Source organism: Cherax quadricarinatus, chromosome 30 (assembly GCF_038502225.1).
Source record: "Cherax quadricarinatus isolate ZL_2023a chromosome 30, ASM3850222v1, whole genome shotgun sequence".
NCBI classification, from domain to species: Eukaryota; Metazoa; Arthropoda; class Malacostraca; order Decapoda; family Parastacidae; genus Cherax; species Cherax quadricarinatus.
In genome coordinates this window covers 11,785,200-11,808,705 of record NC_091321.1, presented here as the reverse complement: position 1 = coordinate 11,808,705, position 23,506 = coordinate 11,785,200, and the positions used below count along the sequence as shown (strand labels likewise).

Genomic DNA, 23,506 nt, shown 5'->3' with positions numbered 1-23,506 from the left:
GAAGACCACAGTTGGTTGCCTTGCAGCACGGTTCTGAGGTCTTGAGAGCCCTTGTACCAACTCGTTCTCCTCTGTTGCCTGTGGGGCTTCGTCTGGGTTGGTTGTCCCTGGTGCCATCTGCTGAGGAGGAGGGTCCTGGGTCTCTTCCATGGTCCCCATATGTTGGGGGGTGTCCACCTGCTGGGCCGGGCTTGGGTTGGCCTCAGCTGTCCCCATCGTCCCTGGGCCATCTGGGGAAGCAGCTGGCGTCATCTGAGGTGCTTCTGGGGCATCGCCCCCGAAGTGCAGGTTGTCCTTGGGTTTCTTCGCCGGCCCTTCCACTTACTCCATGTCGCCGTGAAAGTCGTCGTTGCATGATGACATGGGCCTTTTGCCACTTGGTTCCTGGGATGACATGACAGTACAGCCGCCCCAACGAGGCTCGTAGCTTCATCAACTTTATGCTAAAATAATTTGCAACTGACAAATATATTACAGGAAAAATGTGTTGTATGTTGTTTTCAATGTATTTATAAGTGATTTTTTAAATTTTTTTGTTGAAATGAGATTAAAAAATGATTAAAAATAGAAGTTTGATGCGCCCTTGTACCAACTCGTTCTCCTCTGTTGCCTGTGGGGCTTCGTCTGGGTTGGTTGTCCCTGGTGCCATCTGCTGAGGAGGAGGGTCCTGGGTCTCTTCCATGGTCCCCATATGTTGGGGGGTGTCCACTTGCTGGGCCAGGCTTGGGTTGGCCTCGTCTGTCCCCATCGTCCCTGGGCCATCTGGGGAAGCAGCTGGCGTCATCTGAGGCGCTTCTGGGGCATTGCCCCCGAAGTGCAGGTTGTCCTTGGGTTTCTTCGCTGGCCCTTCCACTTCCTCCATGTCACCGTGAAAGTCGCCATCGCATGATGACATGGGCCGTTTGCCTCTTGGTTCCTGGGATGACATGGCAGTACAGCCGCCCCAACGAGGCTCGTAGCTGTGTGCCACAGTTCCCAAGACCTATTGACAGCCCACACTGGGTTCACAGTGGTGCACAATCCACGATTACGTCACTGGAATCGTACGGTGCACACGTAGGTCACAAGCGGATGTTTTCCCAAAGCACTGAGCACACGCATATGACCCACAAATGCACGAATGGCGAGGGCCGTCAGGTGCTGTGCGTAAACTAACACAGAACAGGTGCCTGGCGAGCTGGACCAGTGCACGAAGTACACTGGCTGGTCAGCGCCACGCCACAGCACACGCACAAATCACACGAATGCACGAGATACACGACAGATTCGCAATTGTGTGTAAACTAACACAATATGCGGACTTGGGGTGTTATTTGTCGCACTCGCCAAAACGAACGGTGTGGCGTAGGTGCATGCACGAATGCCCACGAATGCACACGAATTAGCGAGGCACGGGTAGCACGTATTACTGGCGTGACTGTGCATAAACTAACACAGAACACGCCACACTCGCTGCAGAAATGTCTTGAAAGAAAAACACTTAGTCACAAACGTTCCTGTGCGTAACCATGCGTAAATTAATATGGAACTCACAGGGAATATCCCAGCAGTCGTGCATGCTCTCACGAATGCGTGGTCCTCGTGAGAAGGCGCGAGACCGTGCGTAAACTAACACAGGTCGGCGCGAAAGCGTCACTCTGAACACTTTGTAAATTAGCGGCTATCCTTCCACTAATAGTCCTCGTGAACCATTTCGGATGTTGTTTATCACATATGGAAATACAGTAAATTGCTAGATAGATAACAAATGCACATTCAGAGACAGGTACTCACCTAATTCACCTAATTGTGGTTGCAGGGGTCGAGACTCAGCTCCTGGCCCCGCCTCTTCACTGATCGCTACTGGGTCCTCTCTCTCTCTGCTTCCTGAGCTTTGTCATACCTCTTCTTAAAACTATGTATGGTTCCTGCCTCCACTACTTCACTTGCTAGGCTATTCCACTTGCTGACAACTCTATGACTGAAGAAATACTTCCTAACGTCCCTGTGACTCGTCTGAGTCTTCAGCTTCCAGTTGTGACCCCTTGTCCCTGTGTCCCCTCTCTGGAACATCCTATCTCTGTCCACCTTGTCTGTCCCCCGCAGTATCTTGTATGTCGTTATCATGTCTCCCCTGACCCTTTTGTCTTCCAGTGTCGTCAGTCCGATTTCCCTTAACCTTTCCTCGTACGACATTCCCTTGAGCTCTGGGACTAGCCTTGTTGCAAACCTTTGTACTTTCTCTAACTTCTTGACGTGCTTGACCAGGTGTGGGTTCCAGACTGGTGCTGCATATTCCAGTATGGGCCTAACATACACAGTGTACAGTGTCTTGAACGATTCCTTATTAAGGTATCGGAACGCTATTCTCAGGTTTGCCAGGCGCCCGTATGCTGCAGCGGTTATTTGGTTGATGTGTGGTGATGTGCTCGGTGTTATGGTCACCCCAAGGTTTTTCTCCCTGAGTGAGGTCTGTAGTCTTTGTCCACCTAGCCTATACTCTGTCTGCGGTCTTCTTTGCCCCTCCCCAATCTTCATGACTTTACATTTGGCTGGATTGAATTCGAGAAGCCAGTTACTGGACCACATGTCCAGCCTCTCCAGGTCTCTTTGCAGTCCTGCCTCATCCTCGTCCGATTTAATTCTTCTCATCAACTTCACGTCATCTGCGAACAGGGACACTTCCGAGTCTATTCCTTCCATCATGTCGTTCACATATATCAAAAATAGCACTGGTCCTAGAACTGACCCCTGTGGGACCCCGCTCGTAACAGGCGCCCACTGTGATACCTCTTCACGTACCATGACTCGTTGCTGCCTCCCTGTCAGGTATTCCCGTATCCATTGCAGTGCCCTCCCTGTTACATGCGCCTGATCCTCCAGCTTCTGCACTAATCTCTTGTGGGGAACTGTGTCAAAGGCCTTCCTGCAGTCTAGGAAAACGCGGTCTACCCACCCCCCTCTCTAGTGTCTTACTTCTGTTACCTTGTCATAAAACTCCAGCAGGTTTGTGATACAAGATTTGCCTTCCATGAACCCATGCTGGTTTTCATTTATAATCTTGTTCCTTTCCAGGTGTTCGACCACTCTCCTCCTGATAATCTTCTCCATGACTTTGCACACAATACATGTCAGAGACACAGGTCTGTAGTTTAGTGCCTCGTTTCTGTTTCCTTTCTTAAATATGGGGACTACATTAGCTGTCTTCCATTTCTCAGGTAGTTGTCCAGTTTCAAGGGATGTGTTGAAGATTGTGGTTAGAGGCATGCACAGCATCTCTGCTCCTTCTCTAAGGACCCATGGGAAGATGTTGTCTGGTCCCATCGCCTTTGAGGTGTCAAGGTCACTTAAGAGCTTCTTCACCTCCTCCTCAGTTGTTCGTATGTCATCCAACACTTGTTGGTATATTCCCTCTTGATGTTCCCTTCTGTGCTGTCTTCCCACAGCCCTTCCTGTCTCTACTGTAAAAACTTCCTTAAATCTCCTGTTCAGCTCCTCACATACCTCCTGATCATTTCTTGTGAGTTCTCCACCTTCTGTCCTTAATCTGATCACCTGGTCTTTGACTGTTGTCTTCCTCCTGATGTGGCTATACAACAGTTTCGGGTCAGTCTTGATTCTCGATGCTATGTCATTTTCATACTGTCGTTGGGCCTCCCTCCTTACCTGTGTGTACTCATTCCTGGCTCTGCGACTGATCACCCTGTTTTCGTGTGTTCTCTTCCTTCTGTACTTTTTCCATTCTCTATTGCATTTTGTTTTTGCCTCCTTACACCATTGGGTAAACCAGGGGCTCGTTCTGGTCTTCCCATTGTTACTGTTGCCCTTGGGAATAAACCTTTTCACTGCCTCCTTGCATTTTGTTGTTACATATTCCATCATTTCATTTACTGGCTTTCCTGCCAGTTCTCTGTCCCACTGGACCTCCCGCAGGAAGTTCTTCAACCCTATGTAGTCCCCTCTTTTATAGTCAGGCTTTTCCCATTCAACTCCTGTTATTCTCTCCACTTGCAGCTCTACTATGTATTCAAAGCACAGAACCACGTGGTCGCTAGCTCCTAGGGGACTCTCATACTTGATGTCCTCAATGTCTGAGCTGCCCAGGGTGAACACAAGGTCCAATCTTGCTGGTTCATCCTCCCCTCTCACTCTGGTAGTGTCCTTAACATGTTGGTGCATGAGGTTTTCCAGCACCACGTCCAACATCCTGGCTCTCCATGTTTCGGGACCCCCATGTGGCTCCAGGTTTTCCCAGTCAATCTCCCTGTGGTTGAAATCCCCCATAACCAGCAACTTTGCTCTGCTGGAGTGAGCTCTTCTTGCCACCTCAGCAAGTGTGTCCACCATTGCTCTGTTGCTCTCTTCATATTCCTCTCTTGGCCTCCTGCAGTTCTGTGGTGGATTATACATCACTGCAATGACCATTTTGTGTTCCCCAGACTGAAGTGTACCTACTATGTAGTCTCTTTCTCCCGTCTCATCTATGCCTTCCATTTTCTCGAATTTCCATCTGTTTTTTACAAGCAGAGCAACCCCACCTCCCCCCCTGCCCCTTCTATCTTTCCTCATGATCTGGTATCCTGGTGGGAAGATTGCATCTGTTATTGTCTCCGTGAGTTTTGTTTCTGTAACTGCTATGATGTCTGGGGACTTCTCATTGATTCTTTCTTGCCATTCCTCATGTTTATTCGTTAATCCATCTGCATTTGTGTACCAAACCTTCAACTTCTGTTCTAATACTGTAACTGTGGTGTGGGGGGTGGAAACAGAGGGATCGGTGTGTGATGGTTGGTTTGGATTGTTCAGTTGCCTTGGGGGTGTCGTGGCTGGAGTCCTTCTGCAGGTGTTTCTGGGGGGTGCGCTTGTCCTTCCATTTGATCCTGGGTTATTCTGCTCTCCTTTTTCATTTCCTCCCATTTCTCCTTTCGTTTTTGAACTCTCTCTTTCATTGTCTTCCTTTCGTCCTGTGTTCTGTCTCGATCGAGGTACACACTCCGGAACTCCTGCTTGCCTCTCAGCCGTGCTTTCTCCTGCAGGATCATGGTTCGGGTTGATTCTGCCTTGAAAATTACTTTGAGAGGCCGATTCCTTTTCTTTGTGAACCACCCAATTCTCCAAAAATTTGCCACCTGGGTCATGTCCCCCTCGCCTATCACCTTCATGATATCTTTAATCGCTTTTTTCTCCTCCTGCTTTCTTTCATCATAAGTTTCCCCTTTAGCTTCGTCTAGCCCATAGACAAACACGGATCTCTCCCTTTCCACCTCCCACTGTGACTCCCATTGCATCCTCTGATGTGTTTTAGTTCCTTCCCGTGGAGTGTTCCTTCCTTCAGTCCCTTCCCTAGTTATGGCCCCTATGCTTCTTGGTTTGTCCTTCCTGCTCACCTGTTCCTGGCCCCCACAGGTATCTGGTAAGGTCCTTGCACATGTCCTAGTTCCTTCAATGTCTTCCAACCTCTCATTCTGTCCTAGTGTGCTCCCTGTCTTTGTTTTGGCCCCATGTGGGTTTGACAGGACCTCTGCATACAGTTTAGTTTCCATGCTTCCTTCAGACCTGTTGTCTGTGTTTGATGTAGCCATTGCCGATACTACTTCTAATCTCCTCTTCTAATCTCTCTTATCTTGATTTCTGCTGCTGTGGCCTGTTGCTTCCACCTTCTGCATTCTGCTGCTAACCTCTCTTCCATCTTCCTTTCCAGCTCATCTAGTCTCCTTCCCCAGTCTTCCTCCCTTTTTTTGAGCTCTACCTCCCATTCCTCCCTCCCAGATTCGTCCTTGGAGCCCCTTGTCCTCATCCTGGTTCTAGGTTCCCCCGTTGCTCCACAGAAGGGGGGATGGGTGGTTAGGGGGAGGGGAATAGATGGTTAGGAGGAGAGGGGATGGATGGTTGTGGGGGAGGGGGAGGATGGTTATTGGAGGGGTAGAGATAGTTGGGGGAGGGGGTTAGATGGTTTGAGGGAGAGAAGGGATGGATGGTTATGGGGGAGGGAGGTAGTTGGGGGGGTAGACGGTTTGGGGAGGGGTTAGGTGGTTTGGGGGAGGGGTAGGTGGCTGAGGTGAGGTGGTTAGGGAAGGGGGAGAGGTGGTTAGGGGAGGGGGGGTACGTGTTTGTGTCAAGTGGTGGAGGGGGTGTGTGTGTATGTGTGTGTGTATGTGTGTGTGTATGTGTGTGTGTGTGTGTGTGTGTGTGTGTGTGTGTGTGTGTGTGTGTGTGTACTCACCTAGTTGAGGTTGCGGGGGTCGAGTCCGAGCTCCTGGCCCCGCCTCTTCACTGATCGCTACTAGGTCACTCTCCCTGAGCCGTGAGCTTTATCATACCTCTGCTTAAAGCTATGTATGGATCCGGCCTCCACTACATCACTTCCCAAACTATTCCACTTACTGACTACTCTGTGGCTGAAGAAATACTTCCTAACATCCCTGTGATTCATCTGTGTCTTCAGCTTCCAACTGTGTCCCCTTGTTACTGTGTCCAATCTCTGGAACATCCTGTCTTTGTCCACCTTGTCAATTCCTCTCAGTATTTTGTATGTCGTTATCATGTCCCCCTATCTCTCCTGTCCTCCAGTGTCGTCAGGTTGATTTCCCTTAACCTCTCCTCGTAGGACATACCTCTTAGCTCTGGGACTAGTCTTGTTGCAAACCTTTGCACTTTCTCTAGTTTCTTCACGTGCTTGGCTAGGTGTGGGTTCCAAACTGGTGCCGCATACTCCAATATGGGCCTAACGTACACGGTGTACAGGGTCCTGAATGATTCCTTATTAAGATGTCGGAATGCTGTTCTGAGGTTTGCTAGGCGCCCATATGCTGCAGCAGTTATTTGGTTGATGTGCGCTTCAGGAGATGTGCCTGGTGTTATACTCACCCCAAGATCTTTTTCCTTGAGTGAGGTTTGTAGTCTCTGACCCCTAGACTGTACTCCGTCTGCGGCCTTCTTTGCCCTTCCCCAATCTTCATGACTTTGCACTTGGTGGGATTGAACTCCAGGAGCCAATTGCTGGACCAGGTCTGCAGCCTGTCCAGATCCCTTTGTAGTTCTGCCTGGTCTTCGATCGAGTGAATTCTTCTCATCAACTTCACGTCATCTGCAAACAGGGACACCTCAGAGTCTATTCCTTCCGTCATGTCGTTCACAAATACCAGAAACAGCACTGGTCCTAGGACTGACCCCTGCGGGACCCCGCTGGTCACAGGTGCCCACTCTGACACCTCGCCACGTACCATGACTCGCTGCTGCCTTCCTGACAAGTATTCCCTGATCCATTGTAGTGCCTTCCCTGTTATCCCTGCTTGGTCCTCCAGTTTTTGCACCAATCTCTTGTGTGGAACTGTGTCAAACGCCTTCTTGCAGTCCAAGAAAATGCAATCCACCCACCCCTCTCTCTCTTGTCTTACTGCTGTCACCATGTCATAGAACTCCAGTAGGTTTGTGACACAGGATTTCCCGTCCCTGAAACCATGTTGGCTGCTGTTGATGAGATCATTCCTTTCTAGGTGTTCCACCACTCTTCTCCTGATAATCTTCTCCATGATTTTGCATACTATACATGTCAGTGACACTGGTCTGTAGTTTAATGCTTCATGTCTGTCTCCTTTTTTAAAGATTGGGACTACATTTGCTGTGTGTGTGTGTATGTGTGTGTGTGTATGTGCGTGTGTGTGTGGTGTGTGTGTGTGTGGTGTGTGTGTGGTGTGTGTGTGTGTGGTGTGTGTGTGTGTGGTGTGTGTGGTGTGTGTGTGTGTGGTGTGTGTGTGTGGTGTGTGTATGTGTGTGTTTGTGTGTGTATGTGTATGTGTGTGTGTGTGTGAGTGTCTACCCTTGTGTGTGTGTGCTTGTGTGTGAGGGAGGGAGGGTTGGGGGGGGTAGGTGGTGTGGTTGAAAGATCCGTCGTGTAGGCATAAATTTAGTCTCATTTATCTTTCCCAATTATGCTACTCTCTCCACTTATTGCCCTTTCTGGATTTACGTATTAATTGTTGCTGGTTATTATCATTTTCCTTGTTCACATTGAGATAGGACTTCCTAGCTTCCTAAGTATTCTTACTGCTAATAACTACCGGTAGTAACACTGCCTGTGTGCGTGTGTGCATGTGTGTGTGTGTGAGAGTGTTCTTGTGCGGTGTAATGACTGGCCGCAACACGATGACAAACTGGGTAATCTGTGTCCTTCACCTTCTGCAGTATTATCCCTCTAGCTAGCTAGACACAGCTGATCCTCTCACAACAACCGTTTGTCTTCAACTTCGATAGTTTGCTAGACTGTCAGCAGAGAGGTACGAGGCACGACCACACTCCCTGGCAGCTAGGTCGCGAATCACACATTATTATTGTGAAGGGAAAGGGAGCCACGAGGCCATGAAGGGTAATATTATGGTGGGAGGCGAGGCGGCCGCCGCGTACCTTCACTCCCTGAATATCTCTGCTCGCCATTGGGAAGAAATACCTTAAACCAGCTACATGTAATGGGAAGAAGTACATATAGGCATATGTCCTGTAATATCCATTTACACAATTTACTCTAATTATATCAATAACTGAATGAGAGATTTACTTTGGGCATCTTTAAATACAGTATAGGTTGGATGTTTATATGAATGGGTAAAAGATAAGATAAGATGAGTCTAAAAAGACACAATACCATGACTGGAACAATACACATTTAAGCCATATGTAGAAGACTGAAGCCTGTGACAAAGTTTTGGTGCAACTTGAACCATTTCTTCATGCAGGTTATTTGTCTCTGAAGAAATAACCTACAATCCATGACAAAGCCTTATGAAAAATGTAGAACAATCTTCAGTACTGTTATTGACATTGCATCATTGAAAATGATGAAAGACAAAACAGTATCTTGAGTAACTAGCAAGACAGCATAGTAAACTCACATAGAAATCAATTACTGTACCACAAAATGTTTAATAAATTATGCTCAGTATCACCTCAGATTCTTATCTATGCTTACACTCCAACTTGTCTCTTCAAAGCAAACAAACACACATTTTGAGGAGGAGAGTCGGTGTGTAAGAATAGAGGAAAATCTGAGGTGGTGCTGAGCATGCACACTCCTGCTGTCTATTATTGTTGAACATATAGGCCTGCTGAGACATCTAGAGACTACACAAGAAATTAAATTAATAAGGAATTAATGTTAAAGATATGTGGTATCTTTTGAAACGAAATGTTATGTAGGGTGTTGCAATCCTCTACTTTTAAACATTTATTGACTTAGTCTTAGTCACAGTAGTATAGTGTTTATTAATAGTTTCAAAGGAAAATTTTCAACTTAATTTGGGTGTTAATATATACCAATATACTAAAAATCATTTAGAATAATTTCTAATGTTTAAAATTATTTACAGCTGCACCTCAGGACAGAATGCATCCTAAACATCAGGTATGATGCATCTGTGTACTCCCTCTCCATTTCTGATGACTTTTTTTTAAAATGTATTTCATTAATTTTTTTTACACTAGCTTTAAATTAAACTATAAGATTGGTTTGATTAAGACAAGTCTTATTCATGTACAGTACTGTAACTATTTTTACAGGGATTTTTCATTCTTATTCTTCAATATCTGAATCAGATTTTTTTTTTTTGATGTATTTTTGAAATCCGTTTGTTTACTACCTTTGATATACCTTTACTAATTTAAGCGTCTTTCTCTATTAAGGTTTTGCAGTCACTTGACTTACGTTAACTGATTTACACTTGCCAGTCATATTGGATGTGGCTCCATGAGAACTTTGATAAGCTGTGTGATAAATTCGTGATTTATGTTTCTGTATTATACAGTGAGCACTATCTCTTCTCTAGAAAGGATGTGGAAGTCTGCAAAAGTCTAACTTACATAACAGTATTGTATCGTTTTGGCTGGGTAAGAAGTCAACATCAGTGACTTTTTTGGGTTATCCTAGGTTCTCTACACATATGCTGCTATGTATGATAATTCTATGTAACTGTGTTTGTGTATACCTGAATAAACTTACTTACTTACAGTAACAAAAACAGTACTGATATTTATCAAGACTTTTGCCGGCTTTCACAAGTATGTACTTGATAAAGCTTCTTGTAGTTGAAATGTGTTATACAGAGGTATCTGTAAGTGTAAATATCTTTATCTAGTACTTTTCTGTGTGCCGCCTTGCAATAACTACCAGGGCTACACCATTTCATTTCATAATTGTAAATACATACAGTACAGTGGACTCCCGGTATTCGATGGCATCGGTATTCGATAAATCCGGTATTCGATGCATTATATCGCAAAAAAAATTCCTCGGTATTCGATTGAAAACCCGGTATTCGATACGATTTGTACGAGACCTGTCCACATGTGGCCTGAACTGCCCCTTGTGTGCCAGTGTTTACAAGCCAGCCAGTGTGCGCGCATCTAAGGATACATTCGGTACATTCCATATTATAAATATTATCACTGTGTTTGGTGCTTGTTTCTGCAAAATAAGTCACCATGGGCCCCAAGAAAGCTTCTAGTGCCAACCCTGTGGTAAAAAGGGTGAGAATTAGTATGGAAATTAAGAAAGATTTTGAAGGGTTTGGGGCTAACCCTGAGAAGCCTATACCAGTTGTGGAATACATTGTGCCTACTTCAAAAATTAAGGAAATGTGTGCACAGTGGGTTGAAGTGCAAACCTTTATGGATGAAAATCACCCTAACACCACTATTACAATGACAATGTTGTGGCCCATTTTAGACAAATCGTAAAGGAACGGGAGGTACAGAGCTCTATGGACAGATCTGTTGTGCGACAGAGGTCCAGTGACTCTCAAGCTGGTCCTAGTGGCATTAAAAGAAGAAGGGAAGTAACCCTGGAAAAGGACTTGCTACCTCAAGTCATAATGGAAGGGGATTCCCCTTCTAAACACTAACACCTCTCCCCTCCTTCCATTCCATCAATCATCACCAGATCTTCATTAAAGGTAAGTGTCAATTATTTTATTGCTATTGTAATTATTCTATTGCATTAAACTTAATATTTCATGTAGTAAAATTTTTTTTTTCATACTTTTGGGTGTCTTGCACGGATTAATTTGACTCACGAAATCGTAATGACACGATTGCAAACAAACCATACCCCGGCCGGGATTGAACCCGCGGTCAGAGAGTCTCAAAACTCCAGACCGTCGCGTTAGCCACTAGACCAGCTAGCCACAATAAGATACGGATTAATTTGATTTTCATTATTTCTTATGAGGAAAATTGATTCGGTTTTCGATATTATCGGTATTCGATGAGCTCTCAGGAACGGATTAATATCGAATACCGGGGGTCCACTGTATATGCAAAGTCGAGTGCCCTCATATATATCCATAAATAAATATCCATCCGTCTGCCAACTGGTGTGAAAGTTTGACACCCTATATATCACTCACCTTAAGTTATATTTATAACCAGCTTGTGATGTCATGTTATAATCAGAGTTGTTTAACCCTTTGACTGTCGCGGCTGTATATATACGTTTGCGAGGTACCGTGTTTGACGTATATATACTCATAAATTCTAGCGGCTTCAAATCAGGCAGGAGAAAGCTAGTAGGCCCACATGTGAGAGAATGGGTCTGTGTGGTCAGTGTGCACCACATAAAAAAAATCCTGGAGCACGCAGTGCATAATGAGAAAAAAAAAACTCCGACCGTTTTTTTTTAATTAAAATGCCGACTTTGTGGTCTATTTTCGTATAGTATTTGTGGTTGTATTCTCGTTTTCTTGGTCTCATTTGATAGAATGGAAACTATATTATAGAAATGGAGGTGATTTTGATTAATTTTACTATAAAAAGAACCTGGAAATGGAGCACAAAGTACAGGAAATGTTTGATTTTTGCCGATGTTCAAAAGTGAACAAATGATGTCATTGTCCAATAAATGTCCAAATAGCCATTCTAATACGCAGTCATGAATGGGTTGATGTAATTTTTACAATTATTACAGTATTGCAGTAGTCTGCATAACAGTAAATCTTCTATTTTTTGTTTGAATAAAATTTCAAAATAAAAAGCAAGAGTAATATCACAGGGACCTGGAGACATGACTGATGAACAAAGAAAATGTTATTTTAGAGCCAGGAATGTCTGCATTGTTCATTCTGGACCTTATTTTGAAATTGTCATATTTTTTAATTTTTGTGAAATTGGCCAAATTGCAAATTTCTGACCATGTTATTGGGTAGTTGAAATCGGTAAATGGGCAGTTTCTTGTACTCAATCGATAGAAAAAATAGAGTTCTGAAGAAATAGTTATGAGTTTGGTTGACTGGAATAACGGAATTAGCCGAAAATAGAGCTCAAAGTGGGCGAAATTGCCGATTTTTAAATATCGCCGAAGTCGCTAACTTCGCGAGAGCGTAATTCCGTCAGTTTTCCATCAAATTTCGTTTTTTTGGTGTCTTTACAATCGGGAAAAGATTCTCTATTATTTCATAAGAAAAAATAATTTTTTTTTTTTCGAATATTTTGCGACACCAGAAGCAACTTCAGGATTTGGCCCTTCGACAGTCAAAGGGTTAAAATGAACATCACCTGCTTTTAATAGAATTTATAAAATATAAATTCTGGATTAAATGGCTGTAACCTGTTAATTTTTTTGGACTTTGGCAGAATCAATGATCTTTTCTGCCACATGAACACTTAAGATGACATGTAAATCTTACACATTTCTGCATACATTCAGTACGAACATGCTATGCCTTTATTGTCCTATGTACTTCTTAATAGTTCTTAATCCTGTAGTATTTCCTTTCTAGCCTAGAAGGCCTTGTCTGACACCAGGCCATGGGGAGATATGCCCCAGAATTCCTTAACAGATACACAGATGACTATATTATATTTGTATTATTATTAAATTCATGGGACAGCACTAAAGCCATAGGGGTCATACAGGGTTTGGGGTGTGGGAGATAATCAGGTTTGGCCTTTAATAGAAGGTACTGAACTTGAAATTCATGAATCAAGATTCCTTAATTTGCCTTCCCCATTCTTAAAAGGATTATAGATATAGAATAAAAGGTGACACACTTTGATGCTTTAACCTACTAAACACTAACCTCATTTTCTCCACTTAATGAAGAACATGCCTTGCATGGGTCAGCAGGTTTGGTGCAGTGCTTCTCCATTTCTTATGTTGTGTCCCAGTGAAGGGATCTTGATCGAAGAATTACACCTACCCTACCTTTCATTGTGTACTGTTTTAAAAAGTGCTTAAACAATATGGTTTTCACATTGCTGTGTAATAATAGTGTTCACTTAATGTTATACATATATGGGGAAGTAATAAACTTGTAAGAGTCATTTAGTGCCTGTGGAATGAGATGTAATCAAGCTTGATCCAAGGAAAGGGGGAGTCACTGCAAATCCTTTGATCACGAGCCCTTCACAGAATCCCTTTTAAGGAATGTTTCTGCTAATTCCTGGTCTTTTGCCTCAAAGCAGAAATTTATTCTTTATTGTCTTTCAGAATCCATGGGGGACCTGTATAATGTTAAATTTCACATATCAAAAGGGACACTGCAATAATAATACAAAAAAATTGCTGGATAGAACAAAAGGAACATATGAAGGACCAGGACTAATAATGTCAGCTAAACTTTTTTTCAAAGAGCTCAATAATGCAAATGCTTTGACAGCCAAGAAAATGATGGGTTGAATAAAGAGAGTAATCAAAACAAGGGAAATAATGCCAATGGTAATACAGTTCAAATTGTTTGTGCTGTCGTGTTTAAAGTTCAGTGTTGATGATGCTGTTTAAGGCAGGAGAGGTATCAGAGTTGGAACAACCCACAGAGAGCCAATAAAGCATATAAATTACTGGGAAATGCCTCAGAGTTCTAAATATGTATTTACTTGAGTAGAGGAGGGATAAGTAATTTGTACAGTAATATATGTATGTAGTAGTACATGGAAAGAACTGCCTTATCAACATGCTGGACTAAGGGATATTGGAGAAAGTGTAATATTAATCCTGTGAAAAGCAGCGGCATCATAAGTACAGTAAGAGAATACTGTATCAACATTCATGATCCCAGAGTATTTAACCCTTTGACTGTCGCGGCCGTATATGTACGTCTTACGAGGTACCGTGTTTGACGTATATATACTCATAAATTCTAGCGGCTTCAAATCAAGCAGGAGAAAGCTGGTAGGCCCACCTATGAGAGAATGGGTCTGTGTGGTCAGTGTGCACCATATAAAAAAAATCCTGGAACACGCAGTGCATAATGAGAAAAAAAAAACTCCTACTGTTTTTTTTAATTAAAATGCCAACTTTGTGGTCTATTTTCGTATAGTATTTATGGTTGTATTCTCATTTTCTTGGTCTCATTTGATAGAATGGAAAACATATTATAGAAATAGAGGTGATTTTGATTGATTTTACTATAAAAAGAACCTAGAAATGGAGCTCAAATTAGGGGAAATGTTTGATTTTTGCCAATGTTCAAAAGTAAACAAATGATTCCATTGTCCAATAAATGTCCAATTAGCCATTCTAATATGCAGTCACGAATGGGTTGATGTTATTTATACAATTATTACAGTATTGCAGTAGTCTGCATAATAGTAAGTCTTCTATTTTTTGTTTGAATAAAAATTCAAAATAGAAAGCAAGAGTAATATCAGAGGGGACTGGAGATGTGAATGATGAACAAAGAAAATGTTGTTTTAGAGCCAGGAATGTCTGCATTGTTCATTCTGGACCTTATTTTGAGATTGTCATATTTTTTAGTTTTCGTGAAATTGGCCAAATTCCAAATTTCTGACCACATTATTAGGTGGTTGAGATCAGTAAATGGGCAGTTTCTTGTACTCAATCGATAGAAAAAATGGAGTTCTAAAGAAATAGCTATGAGTTTGGGCGACTGGAACAATAGAATTAGCGGAAAATAGGGCTCAAAGTTGGCGAAATCGCCGATTTGTAAACATCGCTGCAGTCGCTAACTTCGCGAGAGCATAATTCCGTCAGTTTTCCATCAAATTTCGTTTTTTTGGTGTCATTACAACCGGGAAAAGATTCTCTATCATTTCATAAGAAAAAATAATTTTTTTTTTTTTTAAATTTTGCGACACCAGGAGACACCTCAGGATTGGGGGTTGCGACAGTCAAAGGGTTAACAAAGGATATCAAAAGATGTCAGAAATATTGTCAGAACAAGTGAAGAAGTCTTCAAGAGGAAACCCAACTAGTACCTCCGCCAAGTGCAAGATCAACTAGGATGTGATGGATATGTGAACCAGCAGACTGCCAGCAGCAACAGCATGGTTGACCAGGCAAGCTCCAGGCAAGCCTGGCCCAGGGCTAGGCTGTGGGAGTAAGAAAATATCGAAATCCATTAAAGGTATATCAAAGGTATATACGTATCGTGATTATGACATTCAACAGCATAAGTAGTAACCATCATAGAGACTTAAAAAGATTAAAGAAATCTCTTATACATGCATGGTATGTTGTCAGTAAGTTTCTCTATATCTGAATTGTATTTTAATAATAGTTACATCACGCAGTAAATTTTTTTGGACTGTAATACTGTACTGTATAGTAATAAGTGACTGTACTGTATAGTATTGACTACTGTATAGTAATGAGTGACTGTACTGTATAGTATTGACTACTGTATAGTAATAAGTGACTGTACTGTATAGTAATAAGTGACTGTACTGTATAGTATTAAGTGGCTGTACTGTATAGTAATAAGTGACTGTACTGTATGGTAATGAGTGACTATAGTAATAAGTGACTGTACTGTATAGTAATAAGTGACTGCTTCTCATGCTACCGGTCAAGTGGTTGGCAAACTTCCTTTATCAGTAGTGCATCATCCATAACAATAAACCTTCTTTCTCCCTTGCAAGTAAAATGCAGTAGGAATCTTGGCAAGGTAAACCTAACATATTTTTATTATATGTAGTGATTTAGAACATAGACACCTTTATACAATATTGATTATTTCAAATTTCGGAAGCAAAGATATAAATAGCATTACATTGGAACTAGATGTGTTATCCTTAACTTTTGGAGGTTAAGATGCCAGAGCTGTAGTTTTTTCATATACTGTACTGATTAGGTATGTGATATACCTGAACCTTTGTAGTGTATGCTTCTGGATAATTTTTCTGACTTCGGTATGTTCATACTCTGGGTGTGATCTGTTTGAAACTGTGGGGTATGTTTCAAGATGAATCATAATATGAATTCATTTAGTTTGAAACATTGTGCACATGTCATAAATCATGTTCAGGTTCATATACAATGCAAATTTTCAAATACATGTACTGGTACAATCTATCCAAGTTGTTAAAACAAACCTGACTCCTGCTGCACAACATTTGTGTATATGTTCCTTTATTGAAGTCATAAATGTTTTGAGTTATATTTTAACAATATACATGTACTGGGTTCATTGTCATCCTCATGCAACATTTTTGCCACTGTGCAATTTGCCTTGGCTTTGCAATGTAATTACAATATATAGTTGGTATATAATGTAAGTACGTAATAATATAATAGGAAAATATAGGCACAAACTTACCATTAGTATATCTTATATTTTTTCTAATTTAACATTTTTATTAAAATTTGTATAAATTGGATTAACTGTATTGTGTAATAGGTTTAGCGCTTCTTTTTGATAATAACAATAATAATAATAATAATGTATACATGTATTGTGTAATTAAATTCTAATCATGTGAAGGTTGTAGCATTTTGAAGTCATACTAAGCAAAGCATAGTCCTTATTTATGAAATTTTATGTGCATCTTTTCTTTTCTTGTAGAAGTTTCTTAATTAAAATATAGTTTATAATGTACAGTTATTGACAGTATTCATATATAACATAGAAAAGGATCGTGTTTTGTACCAATGGCCACCAATGCTCTCATAATGCATTTTCAATATTGGTTTTCTATTTTGTTTTTTTTGGTTATGATTGTGTTGTCTATTTATAATTTATTTTGGTTGCACTTTGCCTATTGTTGAATGAGGGCATAAACTGACAGGTGGTGAGAAAGACAGTATGATTCTGGAAAACTTTTATTACAGTATTTCGTATAAGACTGGCTTCCATGGTATATTATTGGGCATTTGTAATTAGATAAAATGTAGATCATACCAAGAAGCTGATGAATAAGACACATATGAACCATCAGAATATCCTCACTTAAGAAAAATTTTGCCCACCAGGGGACTTTATCACACTATTAAAGACATGAGAAAATAGACTTACAGTTGAACTAGTGAGGCATAAGTAGTGAAGCAGTGAAGTAGTAGTAGTGGTCAAATTAGAATGTGTGGGGCTTGCTAGTAGAGATATAATTTTAAGGTGCTCAATCCCTTTGCCTTGGTCTACATAAAATTATAAATATCTATAAATTTAGTACATGTTAGGTTTAACATACGTGACCCATTACTAGTGTTTTTTATCACTTTTACTTTAACTGGCTCAACTGTACATGTTCTTTTTCTGTTGTCTCTGTATAAAGTTGTTAAAACCCTTGGTGGGCTAGACGTCTTTCAATCATTCGCATAAGTTACACATGCATCTTATTAAATAGTACATGTTAGGTATCTTGTAACTTGAATCTTTTTGGTATTATATGTCAAGGAAAAAATAGAAGGAAAATATTCATGAGGAAGAGATTTCCATCACACATGATTTATAAGAAGCTATGATGTATTTTTATTTATATCATTAGTAATTACTTAAAAACCAGTAATTTGTGCAGTGGGATTCTTTTATCCAAGCTTGGTCACAGTACTTTGCTGTTTATCATTCTAAACTTTCACTATTTTAATGCTGTAAGTAATTGCTTAGTATGCTTTCTTGAAATCTTGTCAGAAAATTTTCTTATATTATTTTTCAAAAAGTGTTTAGAATGAGAAATTAGATTGTTTTACTATTGATTCAGAGTACATAAAAAAAGCACAGTATGTACTGTTGCAAGCCTAGAGATTAAAGATCGCAATTTTCAAGAAAAAATTGGTAGAGAATCTTTTTTTAAAGAAATATGACACCAAAAATGTAGAATTTTGTGGAAAACTTACAGATTTGTGCAGGCAGAAAGCAGTAGGACTAAATGACTTCCCTGCATGATAAAGTTGATAATTTAGCCAAGGAAATTACCCTGAAGGACAGTGTAAAACATAAATTGGAGGTCAGGGAGCACTTTAAGCTAATGCAAGTTTGCCACTTTGAGGCCTATTTTACTCTAATTCCATCACTCAAACTGACCTATTTCATGGCAATTTTGCTAGCATGCTTTCTGTTCTATCAATGGAGCACAAGAAAACTGCCCTTTCAGCTATCAGAATTATTCTGTAAAGTGCCCAGAAGTTGGTAACACACTGTCCTGTGTGTTTTAGGACACTTTTGCCATGGGTTGAAACCCCACCCATTCCCTGATTAAATTCCAGTTTATAGAAGAATCCAAAATAAACTCTAGGCATTCCAGCATCTGTTTATTAATCATGTCCCAGGCCTCTCCTATGTAACATTTGCCCTCTATTTTCAAAAACACACATACGTACATGTATAAATATGCTTGTACACACAGCAAAGAGGCAGGGCCACAAATAGGTGTGCGTGCACACGCACGCACATGCATGCACACGAGAGGGAGGGGTGGGTTGATTGCATTTTCTTGGACTGCAAGAAGGCCTTTGACACAGTTCCTCACAAGAGATTAGTACAGAAGCTAGAGGATCAGGCACGTATAACAGGAAGGGCACTGCAGTGGATCAGAGAATACCTAACAGGGAGGCAACAGCAAGTCATGGTATGTGATTAGGTATCACAGTGGGCACCCGTGACGAGCGGGATCCCACAAGGGTCAGTCCTGGGACCAGTGCTATTCTTGGTATATGTGAATGACATGAAGGAAGGGATAGACTCAGAAGTGTCCCTGTTTGCAGATGATGTGAAGTTAATGAGGAGAATTAAATCAGATGCGGATCAGACAGGTCTACAAAGAGACCTGCACAGGCTGGATGCATGGTCCAGTAACTGGCTCCTAGAATTTAACCCCACCTAATGCAAAGTCATGAAGATCGGAGAAGGGCAAAGAAGACCGCAGACAGAGTATAGGCTAGGCGGTCAAAGAATGCAAATCTCACTCAAGGAGAAAGATCTTGGGATGAGTATAATACCGAGTATGTCGCCAGAAGCACATTAACCAGATAACTGCTGCAGCATATGGGCGCCTGGCGAACATGAGAATAGCATTCCAGTACCTCAGTAAGGAATCGTTCAAGACTATAAACTGTGTACGTTAGGCCTTACTGGAGTACACAGCACCAGTTTGGAACCCACACCTGGTCAGACACATCAAGAAATTAGAGAAAGTGCAAAGGTTTGCAACAAGGCTGGTTCCAGAGCTAAGGGGAATGGCCTACGAAAATAGGTTAAGGGAAATCGGTATGATGACACTGGAGGACAGGAGGGTCAGGGGAGACATGATAACAACATACAAAATACTGCATGGAATAGACAAAGTGGACAGACAAGATGTTCCAGAGAGGAGACACAGAAACAAGGGGTCACTCTTGGAAGTTGAAAACTCAGATGAGCCACAGGGATGTTAGGAAGCATTTCTTCAGTAATAGAGTGGTCAGGAAGTGGAACAGTCTGGTGAGTGATGTAGTGGAAGCAGGAACCATACATAGCTTTAAGATGAGGTATGATAAAGCTCATGGAACAGGGAGAGAGAGAGGACCTAGTAGCGTTCAGTGAAGAGGTGGGGCCAGGAGCTAAGTCTCGACCCCCGCAACTACAATTAGTTGAGTGTACACACACACACACACACACAGGGAGAGAGAGAGGGAGGGAGAGAGAGAGAGGGGAGAGGGAAAGAGAAAGAGAGGGGAGAGAGAGAGAAAGAGAGGGGGGGAGAGAGAGAGAGAGTAAGAGAGAGAGAGGGAGAGAGAGGGAGAGAGAGAGAGAGGGAGAGGGAGAGAGAGAGAGAGAGGAAGAAGAGGAGAAGTGGAAGAGAGAGAGAGGGTAGGAGAGAGAGTGAGAGAGAGAGAGTAGAGTGAGAGAGGAGGAGGGAGAGGAGAGAGAGAGAGGGAGAGAGAGAGAGAGGAGGAGGGAGAGGAGGAGAGGGGAGAGAGAGAGAGAGAGAGAGAGAGAGAGAGAGAGAGAGAGTGAGAGAGAGAGAGAGTGAGAGAGAGAGAGAGAGAGAGAGAGAGAGAGAGAGAGAGAGAGAGAGAGAGTGAGAGAGAGAGAGAGAGAGAGAGAGAGTGAGAGAGAGAGAGAGAGGGAGAGAGAGAGAGAGAGAGGAAGAGAGAGAGAGAGAGGAGAGGAGAGAGAGGAGAGAGAGGAGAGAGAGAGGGGGAGAGGAGAGAGAGAGGAGAGAGAGAGAGAGAGAGAGAGAGAGAGAGTGAGAGTGAGAGAGTGAGAGAGAGAGTGAGAGAGAGAGTGAGAGAGTGAGAGTGAGAGAGTGAGAGAGAGAGAGTACCTCAGTCCTAGTACTCGTCCTTGTGGGACCCCAGTCTCTCATTCTGATACCTCATCTCTTACTGTCACTCTTTGTCTTCTATCTTTCAGGTACTCCCTGATCCATTGGAGCACTCTACACTTTTATAGTCTCAGACAGTCATGATTATTAGGCCTAGTGACTAATTGCAAATGGTTACTAACAAATATTATTTGAGAAGATTGATGTATAATTGAGTGTAGTCTGTCTAGGGTAGGTGCTGTGAAGACTTAAGATGCTCGTATTTCTTTCTTTTTGAATTTATTTAGAGCAAATTACAAAGAATCTTGTATAAAAACAATACATACATCTCTTAATACAACAAAAAGTTGTTGTCCAGGCAGAACATTGCTAATTATAAAAGCAAAGTCATGGCACTCGTCTGTTGCTTCATGCAGGCTCAGTAATATTCTCTCTTTCTGTGGATGTAGAGTGTAGGTGCTCATATTTGATTGAAATTAATGTGTTATGGAAACATGTCCCTAAAAGCTGGGTCACCTCTATTGGAGTGGAAGATTTTATGAATTGTTCTTGGGCAACTACTCTCAGCACAGTCACTGAATTAAGAGCCCATCATTTTCTTTGGCTTCAATGGCAAGGTTTTTCATTTCTTAAAATCTCGGCGCTGTATAGCCGTTGTGGCTTAGCGCTTCTTTTGATTATAATAATAATAATAATAATAATAATTAAAATCTCGGCACTGTGTGATCCAAACATGTTTAGCACTTTTGGATCAGTTAAAATCTGGAGGAAGTTCATCATATACCTTAGAACTTCATACATTTCAGAACTTCATAATCTGTCATAATCTTCATCATTCTTCAGTTGATGTGCTGAAGAATTTTTTCTTTCAAAAATTGCTTTAAAATTATTTAAAATGGTATACAGTACATGAAAATTTAAATACTTTGGTAGGCATGCATATTCTTTAAACTTTTTCCTTGTTCAAGAGACTGCATGTTTAAAATCATGTCTGAAGGGGCAATATTAAATTATATTACAAACATTACTGTATCTTGTTAGATGGTTTATATAGCATATTAATAAACTGTCATTATTTTTTCTGTCATACTTTCTTGTCAGAGACTCAAGAGCAAAGGCCAAATCTTTTCAATGACATAATTGCGTTTTCCTTTTTTCCTTGTTTTATTTTAGTCAATTATTTTCTTTTTTGTTTCAGTTGAGGGTGTTGGTGTACCATGTCAAGTGTGCTTAACCGGTCGACCTCCATGCTGAATGGTGGAGAAATGTTCTTTGGGGGGGCATCTGGTGTAGGTGGAAGTGGAGATGGAGGAGGGGGGGAAAGAGGTGGTATGGCTTTGCGGGATTCATTAGTAGGAGTGATAGGAGCACGGCACTTGAGAGAATCACCAACCTCCTCACCCCTGCAGATATTTGTGAGAGCCAAAAAGAAGATCAATGATATATATCAGGAGATTGAGGAGTATGTTGCAGAAGCCACCCTTTTCCTTGAAGGTTAGTCGGTAGCAGCTCTAGTAATTTGTGTTTTAATCTTTTTTTCTTAATTCTGAGTTCAAAAAATGGTTATAAAATGATGGACATGCAAACATTATGAATAAAAAAACAAAGAAATAGATATTACAGTCCCCACTACTGAGTGTAGTTCTTGTGTTTGTAGTGTGTGGAAGCAATATAGTAATGCACAGTAATATGCCTTACATTTCCCCAGGCTCTGTATGACCCCTATGGGTTTTGCACTCCCCATGAATGTAGTTATAATATTCACACTGTACCACTGAATTTTATATCAGTATGTTCGCTACAAGTAGCATTAGCTTACTTTTTCTCTCCGATCGTAATTTTGAGTTCATCTAAAGCAGTAAGCATTAATCAGTTACTGTATTTCACTTTCACTATCTGTATGCACTGCTAAAAGGGTGGCTAGTTGTGGATTAGGAAATTGACTTGAGCGAGAGCTAGAGTATGGGATATAAGTTTGATGAAGTTGTTCCTTGGTCTTAAATTTTAAGGGGAAAGAGTAAGGGAAGCATGTTCTTGGTAGAGGTCTTAGATATCTATTTCATGCAAAATTAAATCACGTATTATCATTGGAATTGTGAAAAATTTTGGGGATTTATTGCTGCCAGTAAATTAATAGTTAGTCATGCCAGAGGGTTAATTTAGTAAGAGTGAAAGGAAATACAATTGTATTCTGTTTTTAAAATCAATGCTAATTTAAAGAAATTGGAAGTAGTTAATTATATAACTACTTAATGCTTATTCCAGGCCATGGTATGTATTGTTTAGGTATTCTGTTAATTGTCTGACAGGAGTGCACAATGACAAAGGCCTTATCGGAGAGAAAGATCTTAATGACTTCAAGTCCTACAGTACTAAAGTGGCAGGTATTAAAGAAGTTCTGGCAAGAGACCACATGAAGGTTAGTAAATTCGTCTCTGGGTGATAATATGGATATGTTTTATGTACCCTGGTTTGCTATTAGGATAAATTATAATTACCTCACCAGCTATACAAACTAGTTAACTAATGATTTCTGTGTTTGCTAACTGTAAGTGTCACATACAATGGAACCTCGGTTTTCGTGATTAATTTGTTCCAGAAAGTCTGACGAAAACCGAATTGTACGAAAACAAGCAATATTTCCCATAAGATATAATGTTAATCCAATTAATCCATTCCAGACACTCAAAAATATTAACAAAAAATACATATTACAGGTGTCCCTCAACATTCGCGAGGGTTAGGGGATCAAGAGCCTTGCGAATGTTGAAAAACTGTGAATGTTTGGTGCCCCAATATATTGTAGGGAAATATAATACAATACTGCTTAACTTGTTGAACCATGAACAATCATAAAATACATGAAAACGTCGTAAGTTGTACTAAATATATACATGTTATGCTTTAATAACATGTATGTTATTAAATACCACAGACTCCACCACTGCCTCCACCACTTCCTCAACCAATGCGAGTCCCTACTACCCTCCCTCCGACCCCCGCAACTGGCAGCCAGCCCTCCCACCACTCAGTGTGGTGAGTGTTTTGTTTGTTCATTATTTGC

At 41.3% G+C, this 23,506-nt stretch overlaps 1 protein-coding gene across 4 annotated transcripts in view; it reads left to right on the top strand.

Annotated features, from left to right (window-relative positions):
• The window catches only part of Marf (Mitochondrial assembly regulatory factor), an 82,680-nt gene that overhangs the window by 5,082 nt on the left and 54,092 nt on the right, over window positions 1-23,506 (top strand). For 3 of the 4 annotated variants that reach the window (XM_053781843.2, XM_053781844.2, XM_053781847.2), the window contains exons 2-4: window positions 9,342-9,376; window positions 21,641-21,936; window positions 22,752-22,861. In XM_053781843.2, the coding sequence (XP_053637818.1) occupies window positions 21,660-21,936; window positions 22,752-22,861 (387 nt within the window). In that variant the 5' untranslated portion in view covers window positions 9,342-9,376; window positions 21,641-21,659. The remainder of the gene's footprint in view (window positions 1-9,341; window positions 9,377-21,640; window positions 21,937-22,751; window positions 22,862-23,506) is intronic. The other variant, XM_053781845.2, reaches the window with a different exon arrangement.